Source organism: Pyrus communis, chromosome 1 (assembly GCF_963583255.1).
Source record: "Pyrus communis chromosome 1, drPyrComm1.1, whole genome shotgun sequence".
In the NCBI taxonomy this organism is placed as follows: domain Eukaryota; kingdom Viridiplantae; phylum Streptophyta; class Magnoliopsida; order Rosales; family Rosaceae; genus Pyrus; species Pyrus communis.
The window spans coordinates 10,206,295-10,226,926 of NC_084803.1; the positions used below are offsets into that span (position 1 = coordinate 10,206,295).

Here is a 20,632-nt window from a genome sequence, read left to right on the forward strand (position 1 = left end):
AACCACGTCATCACTAGTCCGTGTGTAGATGTACGAATTACGTGGTCCTCCGTAAGTATATGAGTTACTGTAGTCAGATAACTAATTGTAGATAGAAAAATCGGTATTTTATTCGCATACAGGGCTCTGTAGAAAGAGGAAGAGAAAGAATACACTGTAGGTTTCGGAAAGAGGTGTCTCCGATGTGCAAGGTAATCTGGTGGCTCAACATCACTAGACTACTGCCTGTTCAGAATCCACAACAGTAAGCAACGCTCAATAATCTCCCGCTTGCTTCCTCCCGTATCTGCTTCAAATAATTCCTCAGCAATTCTGCAGCCATTCAATACTTTGAAATATAAGATAATGTGTATGTGTACGTGTACGTGTACGTGTATGTATATATTTAGCGTCTGAAGCGGGCAGATGAAAATTACTTTTAAGAAGAATTGATAGTGTAGCATCAAGTTTAAAGGGAGAAAAGAAAACCGAGATTCATGTATGGAAGATGCAATGAATGTTCTACATGGAACTGACGGTATGTCACGCTGAAGAGTTAAACTGAAGAACTAACAATACGACTGTCTTATCTCAATAATTGGCTCAAAAGAAGAATAGATGTGTTAGTTATTAACAATTCAAGTTCAGATATCCTAGCGAAATATGTGAAACTCTGATGAAAGCATTCCCTGTGGAGGGTCTGTTTCTTTATTTATTCGGAATTGATAGTCTAGCAACGAGTCAGCCGATTCAAGACCATCTATGGTTCAATAAATAAATGCATGTTCCATAACCGGATAAGCATGCTGAGAAATATGAAGGCGTCTCAAGGTCATCTCAGAAGGTCAAAAATCAATCATCTATTGATAACCGAAGTGAAACAAACAAAGCAAGTCAAGCAGCCAAACAAAGGTAGGGCGCCTTGTATTGTGACAGTTCACGAGGACTAGACTGATAGCGTTTGTTCGAAACATTAACTGCTAGAACATTCCAAATCAACTCGATTTTTATGTTCATCGATATCCATAAAGTTGGAACTTAAGGAGAAGACATCAAGAATAACTTAAAATCTAAAACTAAATCGTAGTTCCATTTATCCACGGTTTGCAATTGAGAAACTCAATTAGCTTATAATTTTAATTGGCTTAATCAACTAACATATAAGAGTAAATAATATGAATGATTCTAAATGTAAGCACAGATGAGAAAGAGCTTCACCTGCTTCCCGCTGGACCGAGGAAGAGGAAAAAGTCCCGGGAAAGGGAAACTCGGCTCTCCAGGAACAGGAACTTTTTCAAGTCCCAAATTAATAATGGCCTTGGTTCCTTCAGCCAAAGTTCTGCAACCCTCAAGCCGCTTCAAAGCCACATTGATATAAAAAGTCAAATAAATGAGGAGCTTATCGGTGGTGCTCTTAATATCAAAGTTCCCAGAAAACATTAGCACGAAAGTATGTAATCGCTTCATCAACAATATCCATTCTATCTGCGCAGAAGAAGATTCCTCGTATCAACAACAAAAAAATACGACCAAATCAAACAATATCATCAGCTAATAATATGAATGTGCTTGTACACATATAAAACCTTGCTCTGAAACCGGGGCAGGTCCCTTTATGTGGGTTTTCAAAGGCAATAGAGGGCATCCACAGGCTTTAGGAATTTCTTCATCGTCCACGAAACTAGAGTGATAAACCTGTCACCATAGTTGTTGTCAACTGCTGTTTTAACTAAATCCTTCACTAACATTTTCCCCTCTCCTCAGTGTATTAAAGAAACGTGTATCGAAACCAAAAAATTGACGATAACCAGCTAATGTTCCTCCACAATTTATCAAAATGATGAGCATAAAATTGAAAATTAGGAAAAAAAGATTGAGGCTTTACCATCTTTCTGAGCCGAACGACTACGTATCACCACGACTTTGTTTCCAAACAACCATTTGGGTCCCTGAAAATTCAGCGATGAGGACAATACATGGTAATGTTTGGGCTCAAAATAATATTGTTGGGCCGAGCATACGGTTGGGCTCAGCCCAAAGTCATGTCAACTACTATGGGTTGCTTGATAGATTCTGGGCCAGTTAGCAGGGTTGGTCGAGTCCTATCCTAAGAAGGAATAATTCAAATAAACAAAAAGGTCAAGGAAGTCCTGGTGCAACCAGGATTACTGGTCAGCGAAGAATAAAGCCTCGGAAGAGGGGAAAGTTCAAAATCCTAATGGGAGTGGGTTTGTTCGAAGTAAAGTTGGAACGAGACAAGGAGTCCCAATCCAGATAAGGGCGCGATTCGGTTTCAAGGAACAGGTGCTATAAATACAAGAAATCATGCAACAAAAAAGGACCTTCAATTCAGCATACAATTGCCCTGCGCAAAACCTCTCAAATACCTTGAGATTTTTTCCTTTTCTTTTTCTGCCGACACACCTTCAGTTTGGATAAACAGCACTGTGGAGGCACCCGGCGAACACCTTCAGTTTGGATAAACAGCACTGCGTCGATGCCGACCGGTTACCTATCTAAGTCTCGGCCGAGAAGGGTTTTCGAACCCTTGTTGGTAGAGGTCACCTTGCTAGCCCTCTCGGCATAGTCAGGTGTTACGAATTGCGTTATTCGGCGTACTGGACGCCGAGTGATTTTATGATTGGATACTCACAAGTGAGTTTCAGAGTTCGGCATTCCGACGGCCGAACTACATTCACCATCAAGACATACATCACATTTGAGTACCTGTGTTCATATAGTTTGGTCTCGATTCAACGTGCTTATACTCTTACGAATATAATCACAGTGACCGAATCGGACTCCGACGATTTGTGAACTTCGCAGAATTAATAGCCTTGTCTTCAGGCTCTAGAACCCAGAGACCGAGAGTGTTCCTTCCTCGGTCGCGGTCGCAGTCGCAAGATAAAGAAGTCAACAACGCGCTCAACGCGACATCAACAAATTTTACTCCTCGGCCGAGCTCGGCCGACGAGTTGGCACGCCCCGCATTCAACCGAATGACGTAATTAGTTTATTAGTTACTCGGCCTGCGCGCCACGTAGGTTTTGTAATTTTTAAAGTCAACAGGTAATTAGGTGAAAACATCATGAAAATTAAAAATTAAAAAACAGAGAAATTTAATCCCAAATAAGAAGCTTATGAGTGCAATTGAAAGAGAACAGAAAGTGTAATTATTGTTATCCAATCATTGAAAGGAGAATTCAGCTCCGTTAGTTTCTCTCTCTCTCTCTCTCTCTCTCTCTCTCTCTAGATTTTCTCAGCTACCAGACACCATTCTCTCTCTAGATTTGATCAATTGCCAGGAAAACAGAAAGCAAAAATTATATTACAGGAGTAAATATTGGGTAGTAAATTCAGTACCTGATCGAATAATTTCTTCAATGGGGGTTTGGAAATGTTGGAGCTTTCAGCTTTCACAGAGAATTTGCATTTGGTGGGAGGAAGAAGGAAGGAGGTGGTTGGATTCTGCGAGGCCCTCTCAACCGTCAATCACATGTAGGCGTCACCTGATTTTTTTTTTTTTTTTTTTTGTTCAATCACATCTCTGCGCCTTTAGATGAATCTCAACGGTGGTAATTAAGAGCATGTTTGGTACTCTACTTGAATTTAACTTTTTAAACTCAAAGATAATTTTTAAGTATTAGGCCTTCAAAACGTGTTTGGTATGACTATTTTAAAAAACTGAACTCAATACTAACTCAAAAATATAATATATTCTCTAAGAATATAAAAAGTGAGTTTTTATAGTTTTTAAACTTAAGACCAAATCGGATAAATGATCCATGTGGTCATAAGGTATTCGGAAGATAGCTCATGTGCTAAAAAAACTCGAATCTAAACCCCTGTGGTGTACTCCGTTAGCAAATTTAGTCCAAATGTGATTTTTCTGTTAACTATCTATCAATACATGTATAAAATTGTACTTTGGTATGTGCACCTTCTTTTTTCTCGTCTTTATATTGTCCAATGTATAAGAACAAGGTCTATAATTTGTACTTTCACAACACCATGTTCGAGAAGTATGGATAAGAAGAAGGTCTGTAATTTGTATTTGTACAACACCATGTCTGATTCAAATTCAATCAGCATAAACTTGCCAACACAAATGTCATGTCAGTTTATTTCAAATTATCTTGTCAATCGTTGTATTGCAATCACAAACAGATCAAGAGGTCTTCGATTCCAACTCCGGTATCTACCATTACAAAAGTAGAACACAAAATCAAACCGAACGAAAATCATCATAACAGCTTTCGAATAAATTTCGATTTATTCGAAACAAATCAAAGCTTCCTCCCATAAACGTGATTTCTTTTCAATTCTCCACAACTTCATTAGAAAATTAAAGCAACATGCACAAAGAAAATAGGCAAAACCTTGCATTCAATTTGAAGTGAAATTCAGCAACTTTACCATGGTCAAGTGTCGTAGGAAAGTCGGTCAAGCAGTCTAGCATCACCGAAATCTCAGTGAAGAAACTGAGAACCTCATCCATTATTCTCGGCACGTGACCACCGCCATCATCAACAATTTCACCTTCTTCTACAGGTTCATTCTGAAGCTGCAGCAAGCCCGAATCGAACTTAGAGATCTCAGTGACGGCTTTCTTGCTGTTCGTAAAAAGCAACGAAAGGCCAATCTTAAAGCTTCCTGCCGATCTGAATGACAGCTTTCTCATAACTGGTTTTGTGAAAATTCAAATTACAGAGAGAGCAGAGAGACGAGGAAGAGTGAACATGTCAAAGTACAATTTTACCCATGTATTAACAGATAGTTAACGGAAAAATCACTTTTGGACTAAATTGCCAATGGAGTACACCACAAGGATTTAAATCCGAGTTTTTTTTAGCACAAGGGCTATCTTTCGAATACCTTATGACCACATGGATCATTTATCTGATTTGGCCTAAACTTAAACTCATTCCTTTCTTTTTCTCTCCCTCATCCCCTCTCACTCCAAATCTGTCTCTCTCTCTCTCTCTCTCTCTCTCTTTTCTTCTTTCTCTCTCCTCTTTTTTTCTTTTTACCTTTTTCGTCTCTTCTCCAATCCGTTCTTTTCATTATCTCGGTTCTTTCTCTCACTCCTCATCCTCTCTATCTCGTCCGAACCTCTCTCTTATTTCTCTTTCCTTCAATCATCTCTTACTTTCTTTCCTCCTCTTTCCTCTTTCTCCTTCTCCTGCGACCCCCTCTTTTTAAATCTCTTTGTCTAGTTTAAGCCGCAAGATTTAAAAATTTTAAATCACAAACCAATCAAGTTTTTGAGTCTTAAAGAAAATTATTTTCAAGAAATGTTTTGAGAAATGATAAAAAATTTCAAATAGGATACCAAACAAGCCATAAACTTTTTAAGTTATGCTACAACAGGGGTTAAATGACCGGATTGGAAAATTGAACGTGAAAATGGGGTTTTTAACCCGGTTGAAACTTAGGTTAGGAACTTCATCTCGTTCGTCCATTTTAATCTAATGGTTCATGTACACGTGTAATTAGTGATATGCATTCGCTTGGATTCAACAACTTGTTAAAGCTCAAAACTTGAAGGTTAGTAAAAATTAGTATAGTCTACTTTTGGTGTGCTCGGGGCATAAAGCTAGGTTATGAACAAAGTATTTAAATGGTTTATTCCTAAAGATGGGGCTACGTCCTTGTTATGATTTGATATATATTTGATGTGAATTAGAAGAATACTTTACAATAATGTAATGTAATTTTCTCTTGTTGATCCGACTGCTTATAAGGGTTTCTCGGGTCGACAAGTACCAAAGCGCACAACTCGCCTAATAGTGGTTGAAAAGTACTTTAGCTAAGCAATAGGCCTGTCAACATTTATGTCTCTTCACGTATTTAATTTCCCGTCGATATCCAACGCGTGGCTAGTAGTTGACATCTGAACAGACTTGTCCTAGGAGCTCTGTGTTAGAAAATTGTCAGGTCTACCAATTGCCTCAAGTGGTCAGAAAGTACTTTTAAGTTATGCTCTTGTCTCTTCTTGTCAGTGGACAATTGGGCTATGAGTGATCAGTGGTGGCAGTTGTCTTTCATTCTTATGTTGATGTTTTGTCAATTGGATTCCTTAGGCTGCCTTGTAGGCCCAATGACTTGATATTCTCATCCTTTAGTGGGCCTTACTCATGCCCATCTTATTTTAATAGGTCTATAAGTACCATTCGTTGACATGCTAAAGAGGCCCAAATATGTTGATTGTGAAAATATGCTTATATATGCTTTGTCTTTGTTTGTAATGGCTTTTGAAATAACTAAAAACGTTTCTAACCAAAAGCGTTTTGCTATATTTTGACATGAAAGTGTTTTCTGGAAAAGCCATGCCGAGTGCTAGGTTCTTAAAGAAGAACGTAAGTTTTTAGTGAAAATGCTGACATATTTCTAATAGACCACTTCTAGCTAAGAACACCTATAAACACAAGTGCTTCTTACATAATTAGTCAACAAAAATCTCATTGTGATTATGTGATATCATAATTTTTTTTGTGTCATTGTTTGCCTTAACTGTATCTATGTTGTCCTTGTTTTTAGTTTTATATAGATGAGGAATGTTAAGGAGATTTTATCAAAAGTTGGACTCTGTATGGACTCTCCACCATCTTATCTATTTGGCACAATTCCCGCATCAACATTTTAAAATATTCTGCTAAAAAGATGAGATGACGAAAAGTCCTAATGTAAGAAAATCTCTGTAGCATTTTTCTATATAGATAATTTGTTCATGTGAATTTGTCTTATTTTAATGTTGTTACGTCCTTTGAATACTTTTTCTCCTTCAAAATTATGTGAAATAATCAAATTTAAAATGGTGACTTTTTCTCTACTCCATTAATGTGTAAAGTAATCAAATTTAAAATGGTGATTATGGTGCCCACTACCGATTTTAGTAAAAAAAAAACTATACTTGAAAAAAACAATTTAATCCAACATTTCTCTCTCTCTCTCTTTTTTTTTTTTTTTTTTTTTTTTTTTTTTTGGTTTTGGGTGAATGCCTTTTTCTCCAACCGCTAACTACCAAAGCCGCCGAAAAAAGACAAGACATCTGATTGACTATAAAACCCTAACCAATAGATAGCCTGATTTAGGAAGGAGAGACCCACATGGCTTAAGCTTTCCATTTCTCCAACCACATGGCCAAACTACGAAAAAGCAACTCCCAAATTACTACGATTTCGTGCAAGAAAATGATTTCCGCACGTTGATTTTATCTTTCGCATCATATTACTAAATGACAAATTAATTATATTTACAAAGTGAAATACAATTAAAAGAATAATTCAACCAAAACTTGTGTATTGGTAAGAGTAATGCGTTGCTTCAACTACATAAAAAGTCAAGCTATTATCTAATTCGGATTAAATTTGAATACCGCGTGAATAAGTTTGACAATCGATAGTTAGAAGCCAAGGGAAGTTACTTGGAGTATAAGTTTTCTTAAAAGCTAGACCACTTTTGCATGCTTTGAAGCCTCAAATGAGTTAAGTTTGAAGCAAAAACAAAAACCAAACCAAGGCAAACATATTAACATACACAACATCGTCAACTTCGGCAACATCCTACGTATATCCAACTACTTCCAAATTTCCAATATCCTCTAAAAAAAAAAAAAAAAAAAAAAGGGAAAAAGGAAAATTTCAAACCATTGCGGCCAAAGAATGATAGATGATTTAGAAACTATTTGTACTGTACAAGGCATGACATTCTAGTACTGGGAATTATCAAATTAAATCCCCGGTAATTAATCAGATTAAACTCGTAAACGAAGATGTCAGCATGTACGGGATGTTCGCCATAGGACCGCGTTGGAGGGCAAGCTCGTGGATGTCCTTCACAATGTCGAACACAGCCTCAGGTTGAGCTAGTTTTAGTGCATTCTCCGACATCATTTTCAGTTCGTCTGTTTTCGTGCTGAACCATTCCGCGACAATCCTCGCTGTTTCCTTGGGACTTCTGGTGAAGACGCCGGCCCCATTGTCCACCACATAAGGCACATTGCCCTTTTCCTGGCAATCGAAGTGGAAATGTTAGCCAAAAAGTTTGAACAAATCGTATGAAAAAAAGAAGAAGAAAATGCGTGAAAAATGATCACTTACTTGTCCGGGAATGTAGTCGTTGAGGATAATTGGAAGCCCTCTGATTAATGCCTCTGCGATTGTGCCAGGTCCTGCCTTTGTTATGATGCAGTCACAAGCTCCCATCCATTTTTCCATTTGTGTCTCAAAACCTCTAACCTGCGAATTCGAAGAACGTAAAAATTAGAAATCCCACGTCGAAATCTTTGTCAAAAATTGCAACATGTTTTAACAAGCAAGGACTAATTTGTACCTTCACTGGAATGTTCCATTCATCAGATTCAAGAGTGGAAGCGAGGGTTTTATTCCGCCCGCATATGATGATCAGCTGACCAATTGGTTTTCCAGCTTCTTTATCAAAGAGTGTCTCTCCGAGAGCCCTTGCAGTTTCTTTTACAGGCCCCATTCCTTCGCCACCTCCCATGAGCAGAACTGCCGGCAAGTCAGGGTCCATTTCGAGTTCTTCTCTGAGTTGATCCTACACAACCGCGAATTAGAGGGTGCGAATAAAGGCACAATGAATAAAATTCAGTAACCAAGCACTCAATATTGAACCTTCATTCATACAAACACATTCTCAGACGTGCAAAGTTGCAAACACACAACTCTACACACCTTGGAGAGAACCGCTCGAGCAAAAGAGGGCCGGATGGGCAGGCCAAAGACCTGTATCTGAGACTCGTCAAGGCCATCTACTAGCGCCCTTTTCGCTACCTCCTGTGAGGGGCAGTAGCACCTATTGACACCAGGATGAAACCACGTAGGATGGCAGGTGTTGAGGTCTGTGATAACTGTCACGAAAATCACCTTCTTCTGCAGGCCTTGCCATTTGAGCACCCACAGAGGAATATGTTGCATCAAAGGATGCACACTGATTATGATGTCCGGCTTGTACTCCATTAGACCAGCCTCCACCTCCCTTCAGTTAAAATAATTCCCTAATCAATACTTAATTAACAAATCTAGGTAAAAATTAAGACTTTGTAAGTCGATCAGAATCGGATTCTCCACCCAAATCCCATCAATAATTCACAATTAGTTTAGTCTCTAACAATTGATTAGGTGACGAATAGATGAGAAAAATCATTTCAAAGAAAAGATAGAAAATTAAAAGCACAGGTAAAAGTTGGAAATATACCTAAGAGTAATATCATACTTTATTAAACTTTAGTAGGAATTATGTGACTAAAACTTTTGCTTCACTTGCAGGAGAAATACTTTGGTAGGAGCGCCCGATCATACCTTTTGCACGGCCCAGCTCTACCGAAGTTTCTCTCTACTTGCAGAGTTATTTATGGGGTTTTCGTTGAATTGAAAGCGAAAAGCAAAAGGGGGGAAGGGAACTTACTTGGCATAGTAGGCTGCAATGGCGGCGAGATAGGCGCTGTGGATCCATCGGGGAGAGGTGCCGTGAAATGCGACCTTCCACAGCTGCACATGCTTCACCATGAATTTGTACGATCTCTCCATGTCGTTTAACGGCCAACCTGTGTACTCTTTCCACACATCCTTCACAAATATCTGAAATATCAAATCGAATAAGCATCTCATGAATAATTGTAGAAACAGAGATTATAACATCAATAATTACTAAATCTAAATGTAATTAATTTTGGCAACATAAACTTGATCAAGAAATACGATAAAACATTATTAATTTTTTTTTTATACAAGAAAACCATTAAATTATGAACAAAATGAAGGAAAAAGAGAAGAAACCACAAAAAAAATCTGGAGGGAAATCAAGAACCGAAATCGGCAGTTACCCTGTATTCATCGCCAAACTCCATGCGGAAGGCATCACGAATGGCCTCGGAGGAAGCGCGGTGGCCGCCGCCGGTGTCGCTCATGAGAATCAAGACGTTCTTGGTCCTCTCAGCTCCAATCTGCACGAGCTCCATCGTCCCCTCGTCCTCGTAGTAATCGTCATCACTCTCGTCGTTCTCGCACGCCTTGTGGTGGTTGTGGCGGTGGTGTCTCTGGCTGCTGTGGCTGCCGCCGTTGTTCTTGAGGTAGCTGCTCAGGTAAGAATACCCGCCAACCCTCTCAAACACCTTCTCTGTTATTGATTTTCTCGGCGACTCCACCGACATCATAATTAAATTACCAAAAACCCACAAAGACTCGAACTTTAAGAAAAAACCCAGTTGCCACCAACGGTCGGATTGGCTTTCCCGCAACCGGAAATGATGGTTTTCCGGCGGAGGAGAAAATTTGGTCCAGAGAGAAACAGGGGAGGAAAGGGCGGTTATAAGCTGAAGGAATTAGCAACGATTTTTTGAAGATTTGGCGTTTTTTTGGGAGTTGTGAGATTTATGACGGCTGAGTTGGCAAATGCGTGGGGAGGTAGCTTTATTGGTATTTGGATGCTAGAATTATGCTTTGGAATTTTTGAGTTCAGGGGAATTTCCTAGCCGTCAGATTCAATTCGTTTTGTTTTGGTATGTTCCGATGAAAAAGATTCGAATCTTCACAAGGCTGGAACAGTGATTCTTTTTGTTTAACCTATAATTGCTTAGGTTTCGTTTCAAGGAGAAATTTTTATGTCCAGCCGTCACGACAAGACATAAAGTAACATTGTCCATGTATTTTGATTCCAAGGGTGTGTATGCAATGCATTGCTGTAACAGCAGTATGTCAAGCATTTGATTGCTCATATAAATTATGTAACCAACCGTAACAATATTATACAATTGAATATATGTCTTCATACTACAACTAGCTAAGATCTATGATTTATTGTATGTTATAGATAATTAGATATTGTGCTGATGCACTAAATTTCCGACTAAAACACACCATGTTATGAAAGGAGAAAAAGACCACATTTATGACAAGTTTGACGACGAAAAATCATAACTTACTTTTATTCGAGCAAAGTAATAATTATGGGATTTTTTATTTCAATAGTGGGTAGGAGAATGTTGTTGTGTCAATCTTTGGGTGACTTTAGAAGCAAGGAACACTTCAAATTGAGGTAGATACTCTAAAAAAATTAGAGATGTTTACTTCTTAAAATAAACAAAAAAGAAGACATGAAAGAAGAATGTGAATTGAGATATAAATTAACAGTTAAAGGGATGCGTACGTGCATGCATCTGCAACGTGCCAAAAAAAGGGTTGGTAAGATAAGAAGCTTTGGAATTTAACCTAACAGTAAATAAAGCTGTCCAAATCTGGTTGAGTTTAAATCACAAATTTATAGAAATAATAGCAGCTAAGAGCAGCTGGTACCAGCCAGAGTTCTTGCTTTTCTCATCTTTGATAACTCTCTCATGCTTGGAAAAAGCAGGTGGCAGCCTAGTAGCACCAGGTGGGAGCCATGAAAATGATGGGAAAATATATAGGATATCTTAAAGATCAGAGAGCAGAAAAGGACTTTACTTGTAGAAGCACTTCACCGAGAAGTACAGTAGTTTGACTGTTTGATTAAGGAGAAGAAATTGCAAGAGGAGTTGGACTTGGCGAAGGACCAAATTGAAACTCCGGTATAAGCTTAGGGACCATGACAGGAAACCCCTTTTTAGAGCATCTTCATGATCATGTTTTAATAATTAAGAGTATAAATGTGTATCTTCTGATCACTGGTCGGTTAGAGAACAGAAGATGATGAAATACGATCCTTCCTCGTTTCTTCTTTCCAACAGTTATACAGTTAGCATATGTATATACATCTGTGTGTGTGTGTGTATCATCTCCCTTGGTTTCTTTAGGGTAAAATGCTATTCACTTTTAAGAAATGCAGTAAAATATAACTGCTGTTTATGTTTGATTATTTATTTTGCAATGGAGCCTTTCTTTCTCCTTATTCTTTTCTTGAGATTTTCTATGATACTTCGGAGTATAAGATACTTTGAATTTTTAAAGCGTTAGATTATAAGGCCCAGAATATGAAATACTCCGTAGCACCATAGACTCTTTGTATTGTGGGAGAGTGATATGCAGAAGCAGAAGCTTGCTTTGATGAGCTCATCTATATATTAGCCTTTTGTTTTGGCCATTTTCTTATAGTGGAAGAGAAACTTGTAGTACAGTTTGGGATATTTGTGGTGGTCCTAAGGAGGTGGAGCCATTAGAGAGGGGAGGAAGACTTAAAGTGAGGAGAAAAAGTAAAGGAATGTCCATTTCTGCCTTTAGCTTGTATCATTTACTTGCTTTTTTAGGACGCTCAATCGCGGCTGTGGCCATCAAATCGAGTGCTCTTGCATGGGGCAGTCTTATATGAAAAGAATTTCGTTAGGGCAACCTCATAAACTCAAATATAGGACATTAAGAAGTCATGTTTTTTTTTTTTTTGGAAAGTTGTTCTACAGATGACGTGATCAAGTTGCTCTAATAAAGCCACTATAAATGTTTATGCTTATTCTAAAATTGGAAAAAGATTATTGTGTACTCCTGGCACTGCTGATGGAAGTTGATGTCAAGTCTGAAGTTTATGTCATGAGTTCGACTCTCTCGTTAAATTAATTAGATTTTTGACGAGTCTTTATGTTGGATCAAAAAGTGAAATACAAGTTAACATTAATCATTATGGATGTAACCAATTTAATTTCAAATATTTGTTTTCTTTCCCCACCCCACCCCTGTCTTTAGTTTCTTAATGGACCAACGCTAGCTTAATTGTGACAAGTGTCTTTTGACGTCTTTAATTTTTAGAGAATATGTTTAATTTGAATGAGATTGCAACGATGAATGAATAATGTTCGTAGGAATTTTGGAAGGGTTGAGTATTTTCACACTTTTTAAAAACTTTTTACACACTTTTTCTTATTTCTAAAAATTCTTTTATATCACTAAAAATGTTTTGATTATGTTTGACATAAAATTTTAAAAGTGATTCTCAATTCAACAGTACATTTTATGGAATAAACATGTGTTGTGTGGTTTTTTTAGAAAGCACTTGCATTTTTATTTAAATTTCTAATGCAAAGTTAATATAAGCACTTTTATTAGAGGTACTTCTAAGCAAAAGTCCTTTTTAAAGAAATAGTTCCAAACAAAGCCTAAGATTTCCGGTTTAGAAGTGTGACGGATTAATTTTGGAATGTAAAATCCTAATTCCCAAAATACAAGCCGAGGCCCAATATCTATGCTTAAATTTCTATCACACCCTTCTATGCTTTCAAGTCTTTTGCATCATTCACCTCTTTTATCGTTATTTCCAGATGGCCCCAAAATCCAGGGTTTTCATCACACCCTGCACCTCCTCCTCTGGTAACTGGTAAGCCCTTTCTTCTCCTCTCGCCTCACAGCTAAAAGTTCAATTCTTTATCCCAATACTGTCTTCCTGGTGAATTGGCAAAAAATAAAATAAAATTCATGGAGTAGTAAATTAGTAACCCAATTCGACAAACGTTAGTGTTCTTATAATTCTGGAAAGTAAGTTGAATGTTTGGGTTTTTCTGGGGTGCTAAAGTCATGATCTTGGACTTAGAATTCATGGGTTTTCAGAAAAAGGGGATTAATTGCTAGATTTTTCATTGCATGATCATCTTGGTTGGATTGCTTGACTTTTTAAACCTGTTTTCCGTTGACCAACCGGAAAATTTACTGATTTAGGAGTTGGGTTTTTGGTGATGGTGGGATCAGACGATAGCCAACATGCCATTTTCTGATAATTTGGATGCTATGCTGTTAAATTTAAGTGATTTTTTTTATTAGTAATTTTATGTAATATTTACAGTTCTCTGGTGTACTTCCATTGATGTTTTTAGCTGTTTTTTTTTGCATTGTTTTCTAATGTATTGGTTGCTTGCCTGTATATGTTAGCAAAGCAGGCCCGTTGGGACGATGGTTTTTCGATATTGTATGCACACAAGCTCTAGTAAGTAGTTAATAGTATACGCATCGACAATAGTAACTGATAGTTTACAGACATGTGTTAGTTTGATCGTGGTAACTTTGAAAGTAGTAGATAGTTTTGGGAACTGAATTATGAATTTGGCATATTTGTAAACTAGTTTTAATTCTTTTATTCGAATGCTTGGAGGTCCTTGTGATGGCGAGGACAAAGCTTATCCTCATCTGCCAGTCTGGTGGGGAATTCGTTGTAAAGGATGATGGATCCATGTCATATACGGGAGGAGATGCACAGGCAATAGATATCAATCATGAAACCCAATTTGATGATCTCAAGTTAAAATTGGCTGAGATGTTGAATTTGGAATATAAATCAGTGATCATGAAGTATTTTCTCCCTGGAAATACACGAACTCTCATCACTTTATCCAATGACAAGTCCCTGAAAAGGATGTATGAATTCCATGGGAATTTGGTAACTGCTGACGTTTTTGTCCAGGGAAAAGAAGGTTTTGGGGCTGAAGCCTTAAACACACCAAAAAGGTACTTTCTATTGCGACTTCCTTGCTTTAAAGAAATGATGACATTGTCATATTGCCAATTTTGGCCTCTTTACTATAATTGAAGCATATTGGCTAGTAATTACAGCAATATTGTAAGTTTCTAAGTTTTTATTGCGTTGATAGTTTAAATTCTCACTTGCAGGGCATGTGGGATGAAAGTGGCTGAATCTGTGAACCCCGTTGCAACCTTCACCACTTCAGCTGCCACTTTACACGCTAGTCCTCTATCAAAACAACCTGCCTCTAACATGTCTGTCGAAGATTCCATTCCAACTGGTTCCATGTCTGCTACTGCTGATGCAAGTCCGCACAGCTTGGACATTTTTGATATGAACTGTACCCCTGCTGATACTGTTAAGAAGCGAAGATGCACTGCTGCCTGGAAAATTGGTGCCAATGGTCCTACCATTGGTTCTGTCACTGACCATATTTGGGAGAAAAGAAAACGTATGTCCAGGAAGAAGAATATTCCTAGCTGCAACATTGCTACAGAAATTGATGATGTGGATCAGAGGCAAGATATCCTTCACGGTAAAGATAGTAGTACTAGCAATGACCCTATCCAGGCTACTCTAGTGGAATCAAATGATGCTCCACCTGAACTTTTACTCAAATTATGGAAAGATGCTATCACTGGGATTGGGCAGGAATTCAACAGTGCTAAAGAATTTCGTGATGCGCTGCAAAAATATGCCATTGCCCATCGTTTCATGTATAAGTTAAAAAAGAACGATACTAGCCGTGCAAGTGGCAGATGTATAGCCGAAGACTGTTCTTGGAAATTTTTTGCATCTTGGGACATATCTGTGAAAAAGTTTAGGATAAAGAGTATGACTGAAACACATACATGTGAATCAGAGCTCTCAACATATTATCATCCAAAAGAAGTTGGTTGGTTAGCATTGTAAAAGATAGATTACTTGAGCGCCCACATCTCAAGCCTAAAGAACTTGCCAACATCATTCGTCAAGGTTTTGGGATTGCTGTGAACTATACTCATGTTTGGCGTGCAGTTGAGGATGCCAAGGAGAGACTTCTAGGTTCGTATAAAGAGGCATATGACCAGTTACCGAGATTTTGTGAGAAGATGACAGAGGCAAATCCTGGCAGTAGTATTAAGCTTTTCACTGGTGATGAGAGGAGATTTCAGCACCTATTTGTGTGCTTTCATGCTTCAATACATGGTTTTCAGAATGGTTGTCGCCCTATTCTTTTTCTTGATGCTGCATCTCTAAAATCAAGATACCATGAGACTTTTTTGGCAGCTACTGCTTTGGATGGAGATGACGGTCTTTTCCCGGTTGCATTTGCTATAGTAGACACTAAGAATGATGATAAGTGGCGGTGGTTTTTGGAGCAGTTAAGATCCGTACTCGCAACCTCTCAATCCTTAACTTTTGTCTCGGATAGAGAGAAGGGACTAAAGAAATCAGTGCTTGAAGTATTTGAGAGTGCCCACCATGGATATTCTATGCACCACCTTCTGCAAAGCTTCAAGAGAAACTTGAATGGTCCATACCATGGAGACGGGAAGCGTTCGTTGCCAATCTATTTTATGGCTGCTGCCCATGCAATCCGAATTGATGGGTTTAAAACAAGTATTGATCAACTTAGACGAGTTTCTGCCCGAGCTTATGCCTGGGTTCAGCAAATCGAACCAGAATGTTGGACAAATGCATTATTTAAAGGTGAGCACTATAACCATTTTACATCAGATGTTGCAGAGGCATACATCAAGTGGATAGAGGAAGTGCAGGAGTTACCCATTGTGCCAAAGATTGAAGCACTATGTTCTAAGTTGATGGAGTTGATAAACACTCGTCGAACAGATTCAAGTAAGTGGCCCACAAAACTTACTCCATCCAGGAGGAAAAACTGCAACGAGAAGCTCGTTGCGCATATGGTCTTAAAGTCTAGTTTTCATCTGATACACTCTTTGAGGTTCACAAGGATTTGATCAACGTTGTGGATATTAGTAAATGGGACTGTAGTTGTCTGGATTGGAAGTCAACTGGTCTACCGTGCTGCCATGCTATTGCTGTCTTCAACTGCACTGGTAGGGATGTGTATGATTATTGTTCAAGATACTATAGAGCTGACAAGTATCGTTTGACGTATTCTGAATCCATAAACCCTGCATTGGCCCCTTTCGAGGCTTTGGATGGTGAGAAGACTGACGTAGAGGCAGCGCATGTGCTTCCTCCATTAATCTCCAAGCAACAAGAAAAGAAAAGCCAGGCCAAGACAAAGAGTGTGTCGGCAAGGACAGTTTTTTGCTCTAGGTGCAAGGATTCAGGGCATAATAAAAAAACCTGCAAGGAACCCGTAGACGGTCCTTTTTCAAGTATGGAGCTCATAGATGCTCCTATATCAAGCATGGACACCGTAGATGCTCCTTCATCAAGTATCGTCCCTGTAGATTCCGCTCTGTCAAGTATCGACCATGTAGATGCTTCTTCATCAAGTATAGTTCCCGTAGATCCTCCATCAATTATCTCTTGATGTAATCCTTGAATCATATTATCTTAGATGCTTGTTTGTACCGAATTCATGTATAGTGGTAATCGACATTTTCTGAAATGGTCTATTTAACGAAAAATCACATTTTTACACTAAAAAGTCAAATATGGTACTATTCACTTTATCCTTTATTTTGTCCTTATCGTTAAAACTTAAAATTTTCAAGTCGTTTTCATTAGTTTTCTTTTTGAATTGTCCTGTTCCTGAAATGTGTACTGGCAATTTGCTACAATGAAAAAGTCTTAGGAATCTTGCTGTTCCAGCAAAAGCATATGGCCTTTGTTATTTCTTTTTCCGCTCCGGAGGATAACCGGGTGAAATACCGCCATATCTCTGTCTCCCGCATCACATGACTTTGCGTAAAATATAATCGATCACCCGTTACATGTGAACACATCATCGGCTTTCCAAGCCATTTATACCGAGAGAAATGACATCAACTAGAATTTGTACATTACTCACAAAGCTTGCTTCCTCTTAACTTCTAGGGCATTAAAAACAGTCATTAGCTACTGAATACAAACTACACTTTAACATCAAAGTCCAAACCGAGAGTTTTCATCTGTCTATGCTTAAGAAAGCTTCCGACGAACCATCGGTGATTCTTTTATCAAGTAATCAGTATTAGGCTATCAATGGAGTCAAGTTAAAAACTTTACAACCAACTTATGCCCACTCGAACCTTGAACGTTTGAACCTTGGGCACGCACAATGGACAAAATTAGGTTGCAGCGTCTGTCCTCTAACTTGTTTTGTGCTCGAAGCAGAGCCTTCATGAAATCATGGCTGCATAAGTTGCCACGGAGTTCAAACTTCATTTATTCTGGGGTGGATGGCAGGCAGGCCTATATTTATTGGTTTCAATAGGACTCCTTGCGAGCGTTGTTGTTGAAGACAGGTGTTCGCAAGAAAGTACAGTTTCCGCCTCAAAGGTTTCCGATATAAAAACCCAAATACTGTTCTCACCAACGCTACTCTCTTGAATCTTCAACCTTGGGCAATAATCCTGCGCACAATGGGCAGTGGGGGTCGTTTCTATCTTCAAAACTTGTTTTCTGCTCCAAACAATCTGCATGGTAAAGATGGCCGCAAACTAAAACTGCAACAACAGAGACTTCAGTCGAAGACAGCGTGCTGCCGAGAAAGAAAGGTTTACGCCTAAACAGCTTGTCACAAATCCCACATACCATCTTCCCTGGATCTGGTGATACAGCATCCGTTGCCAAGAACCTAGATCTAATTCTGGCTGGCCAAAGAAAAGGCTTTTCCTTGGTTTCTGGGGAGAAATTGAAATAAGTAAAGTCAATTCAGCGAAAAAAGATCCGACAGCATTCTTTGAGAAAAGTCATGCTCAAGGAAATAATCAGAGAATCGAACATATAGTCATCCAACTACAAAAGAAGTAAATTCCTATACTCCTATCCGACGACATAGGAAATAATACTAAAAAACATAAGCTGGCTACATATGCCCCATTCATCCATGTAGCATACAAGAGTTCTCGTTGTCTTCATCTTCCATAAAAACTAAAAACCTCATGAAGATACTTTGAAGTTGAACAAAATAAGGAGAAGAAAAGGGGGCAATACAAAATAAAACCTGAATGACGTCTGGACTCGGAGCTGGATTGAGTAGCCAACTTATAGGAGAGTTTATCGTCATGCAAGGGCACTCCTTTTCCGCGAGAAGTTGATGTGTTAGCAAGATTGCCTGAGTTACGTCGAGAGTATTGATGCGCATAGTGATGACGTGAGCGTTTAAGGAACATTGATCGCCCAAGGCTTGGATGATGCTGTGTAACAGAAGGGTATGGATTTAGTAGCTTCAAACAAAGATCAAAATAGAAATAACTGTTTCTCCCAATACATGAAATAGGAAGAAATGTAAACACAGTTGCAAAATGTCGATCAAAAGGGGTTCATTAAAGCTACAAATTCATCAAAAACTCAGTTTACAACGTCGATGAAACACGAAACACGAATAAGAAAGGAAGGAACAGCTAACCTCTTGTGTTAATAAATCCATTCCAGAAGAACGTGGCATGGTATCTGCAATATCCCAAAAGACAAAACCAACAAATAAATACATGGCATTAAAAATTCACTTAAATAGTTTTCCAAAACAATCAAATTCGCTATTTTTCGATCGAATCTTTTGTTCTGACGCTCTAAATGCCAACAAAACACGCACAAAATAGGCAAAAAATTGAACTTAAATTCCAATTCCGGCTTTTTTTTCCTAAAATATTCAACTAAGAAAACAAAAACAAGTAATTGATCAACCAACAAACAAATAATCATACCAAATGGGAAAGTAAAATAACAAAGAAACCCAATAATTTTGTAACATTTGGATAAAAGGATTATCATAACCACACCAAATTTTGGGTTTTATAAACAAATAACAAAGGTGGAGTCTTTTCATAATTCAGTGATTGCCCTTCAAAAAAGTTGATTTCTTTTGATTAAATTTCTTTGTTTCATCGCATTTTTATGAAAAATTGGGAAGAAAAAAAAAAAAAAAGATTAATTACCCGAAGAATGAGGAGAGAAAGATGGAGGGCTGTGATCATCAAAGGGGAGCTTCCTCTTGCTCATAGCAATTGATTGATCAGATGAAGGAAAAGATTCTGCGTTGGGGTTTTAGTTCGATCTGTGGCTTTGCGGTCTCAGCGGACAAACACTCTTGCTTTTCTTCTCCAACTCAAACGCACGGTCACCAAATGTAAAGCAAATGCAATCGAACCAACCCCGTGAGCGAGAGAGTTTGTGTGTTTCGGCAGCTTCCGGTGTGGTGAGAGGTTAAGTGATGAAGGGAATACATGCACTGCAGAACCCAACCCACATTTCTTCCTTAATGACCACTTTAATCCTTCCAATCATTTGCCATTTCTCAAAGGAATAAAGGATAAGAAAATTAAGAAAATTTTATAATGCAGAGTGTGACAACAAAACTACGCTATCACAATACGGATACTCATAATTAGGTATTGAAATTTGTACAATACTTTATGTTATTTTTGTAAATCCTTGTTTATAATACGGATAATCATAATAAGATTTGCAACCCCATCATTAATCTCGTGTTTTTTAGATTACTATCCACATTGTTAGGCGATATAACCATAAAACTATAAATCTCACTTTGCAGCGTTTAATAGAACTTGACAAAAACAATTCTTGGTTGCTTTTTTTTAAGAACATGAAATGCTAATTCACAATAATATTTAGATTATTATTTTTGTGGGTGTAAAAAGAGGTCAAGGGAAAATTATAGGTTCAAACTCGATATCTAAATTGCAATGGTGGTTGAAGGCCCAAGGGTAGATCGAATGAAGTTTTAACGAAAAACTTACGGTACTGTTTACTTTAATAAAAAAATCACATTTTTACATTAAAAAACCAATCATGATACTATTCACTTTACGCTTTATTTTGTTCTTATCATTAAAATTCAAATTTTTCAAACTCTTTTCATTAGTTTTCCTTAGATCGAATCCTCGAAACTGAAGCCTCCATCATCAGCCTAAGTGGACTTCATAGGTTGAATGAAGACCAACACAAATGTGGTATCCGACGTACTACATGCACCTTGCATTTCTTTCGTGTGGTGATATTTGACACACTAAAAATTAGGATAAATTACATAAACTACCTCAACTATTAGACCAGTGACAGTTTCATACTTTAT

At 38.1% G+C, this 20,632-nt stretch overlaps 4 protein-coding genes and 1 long non-coding RNA gene across 7 annotated transcripts; 2 read left to right on the forward strand and 3 right to left on the reverse strand.

Moving 5' to 3' along the window:
* Positions 1–439: 439 nt before the first annotated feature.
* Positions 440–3,455, reverse strand: LOC137720069 (uncharacterized). Its single transcript, XR_011066461.1, has 4 exons — positions 3,343–3,455; positions 1,865–1,928; positions 1,566–1,674; positions 440–1,464 (listed from the first exon to the last, which is right to left on the reverse strand). It is a non-coding gene; the product is annotated as an uncharacterized lncRNA (long non-coding RNA).
* A 4,175-nt stretch (positions 3,456–7,630) lies between these two features.
* Positions 7,631–10,367, reverse strand: LOC137713816 (monogalactosyldiacylglycerol synthase 2, chloroplastic-like). The gene is made up of 6 exons (XM_068453175.1): positions 9,827–10,367; positions 9,409–9,581; positions 8,676–8,979; positions 8,314–8,538; positions 8,082–8,219; positions 7,631–7,991 (listed from the first exon to the last, which is right to left on the reverse strand). Exons 1-6 carry the CDS (start codon positions 10,154–10,156, stop codon positions 7,731–7,733), a joined length of 1,431 nt encoding a protein of 476 aa, XP_068309276.1. The 5' UTR covers positions 10,157–10,367; the 3' UTR covers positions 7,631–7,730.
* Positions 10,368–13,197: 2,830 nt separating this feature from the next.
* Positions 13,198–16,915, forward strand: LOC137740749 (uncharacterized). 2 transcript variants are annotated; one of them, XM_068480569.1, is made up of 3 exons: positions 13,198–13,281; positions 14,050–14,402; positions 14,565–16,915. In XM_068480569.1, exons 2-3 carry the CDS (start codon positions 14,059–14,061, stop codon positions 15,328–15,330), a joined length of 1,110 nt encoding a protein of 369 aa, XP_068336670.1. In that variant the 5' UTR covers positions 13,198–13,281; positions 14,050–14,058; the 3' UTR covers positions 15,331–16,915. The 2 variants fall into 2 exon arrangements, with proteins under 2 accessions (XP_068336670.1, XP_068336667.1); XM_068480566.1 differs by lacking the exon at positions 13,198–13,281 and having other exon boundaries at positions 13,308–14,402; positions 14,565–16,914.
* LOC137740707 (uncharacterized) lies at positions 15,510–16,924 on the forward strand. The gene is made up of 2 exons (XM_068480552.1): positions 15,510–16,325; positions 16,430–16,924. The coding sequence occupies exons 1-2, from the start codon at positions 15,510–15,512 to the stop codon at positions 16,922–16,924; spliced, it is 1,311 nt and encodes a 436-aa protein (XP_068336653.1).
* A 406-nt stretch (positions 16,925–17,330) lies between these two features.
* LOC137740760 (uncharacterized) lies at positions 17,331–19,822 on the reverse strand. 2 transcript variants are annotated; one of them, XM_068480576.1, is made up of 5 exons: positions 19,476–19,822; positions 18,947–18,990; positions 18,542–18,734; positions 18,130–18,218; positions 17,331–18,041 (listed from the first exon to the last, which is right to left on the reverse strand). In XM_068480576.1, exons 1-5 carry the CDS (start codon positions 19,537–19,539, stop codon positions 18,036–18,038), a joined length of 396 nt encoding a protein of 131 aa, XP_068336677.1. In that variant the 5' UTR covers positions 19,540–19,822; the 3' UTR covers positions 17,331–18,035. The 2 variants fall into 2 exon arrangements, with proteins under 2 accessions (XP_068336677.1, XP_068336672.1); XM_068480571.1 differs by having other exon boundaries at positions 17,331–18,218.
* Positions 19,823–20,632: the final 810 nt, after the last annotated feature.

Bases quoted from the DNA above. Each gene is read 5' to 3' on its own strand.
- LOC137740749 (XM_068480569.1), top strand. From the start codon at position 14,059: ATGGCGAGGACAAAGCTTATCCTCATCTGCCAGTCTGGTGGGGAATTC. The intron at 14,403-14,564 runs GTACTTTCTATT...TCTCACTTGCAG, and splicing joins GCCTTAAACACACCAAAAAG to GGCATGTGGGATGAAAGTGG.
- LOC137740707 (XM_068480552.1), top strand. From the start codon at position 15,510: ATGACAGAGGCAAATCCTGGCAGTAGTATTAAGCTTTTCACTGGTGAT. The intron at 16,326-16,429 runs GTCTTAAAGTCT...CTGGATTGGAAG, and splicing joins AGAAGCTCGTTGCGCATATG to TCAACTGGTCTACCGTGCTG.
- LOC137740760 (XM_068480571.1), bottom strand. From the start codon at position 19,539: ATGAGCAAGAGGAAGCTCCCCTTTGATGATCACAGCCCTCCATCTTTC. The intron at 18,991-19,475 runs GTAATTAATCTT...GGGATATTGCAG, and splicing joins TTTCTCTCCTCATTCTTCGG to ATACCATGCCACGTTCTTCT. The intron at 18,735-18,946 runs GTTAGCTGTTCC...TCTGTTACACAG, and splicing joins TGGATTTATTAACACAAGAG to CATCATCCAAGCCTTGGGCG.
- LOC137713816 (XM_068453175.1), bottom strand. From the start codon at position 10,156: ATGATGTCGGTGGAGTCGCCGAGAAAATCAATAACAGAGAAGGTGTTT. The intron at 9,582-9,826 runs GTAACTGCCGAT...TTGATATTTCAG, and splicing joins AGTTTGGCGATGAATACAGG to ATATTTGTGAAGGATGTGTG. The intron at 8,220-8,313 runs GTACAAATTAGT...TCGAATTCGCAG, and splicing joins AATGGAACATTCCAGTGAAG to GTTAGAGGTTTTGAGACACA.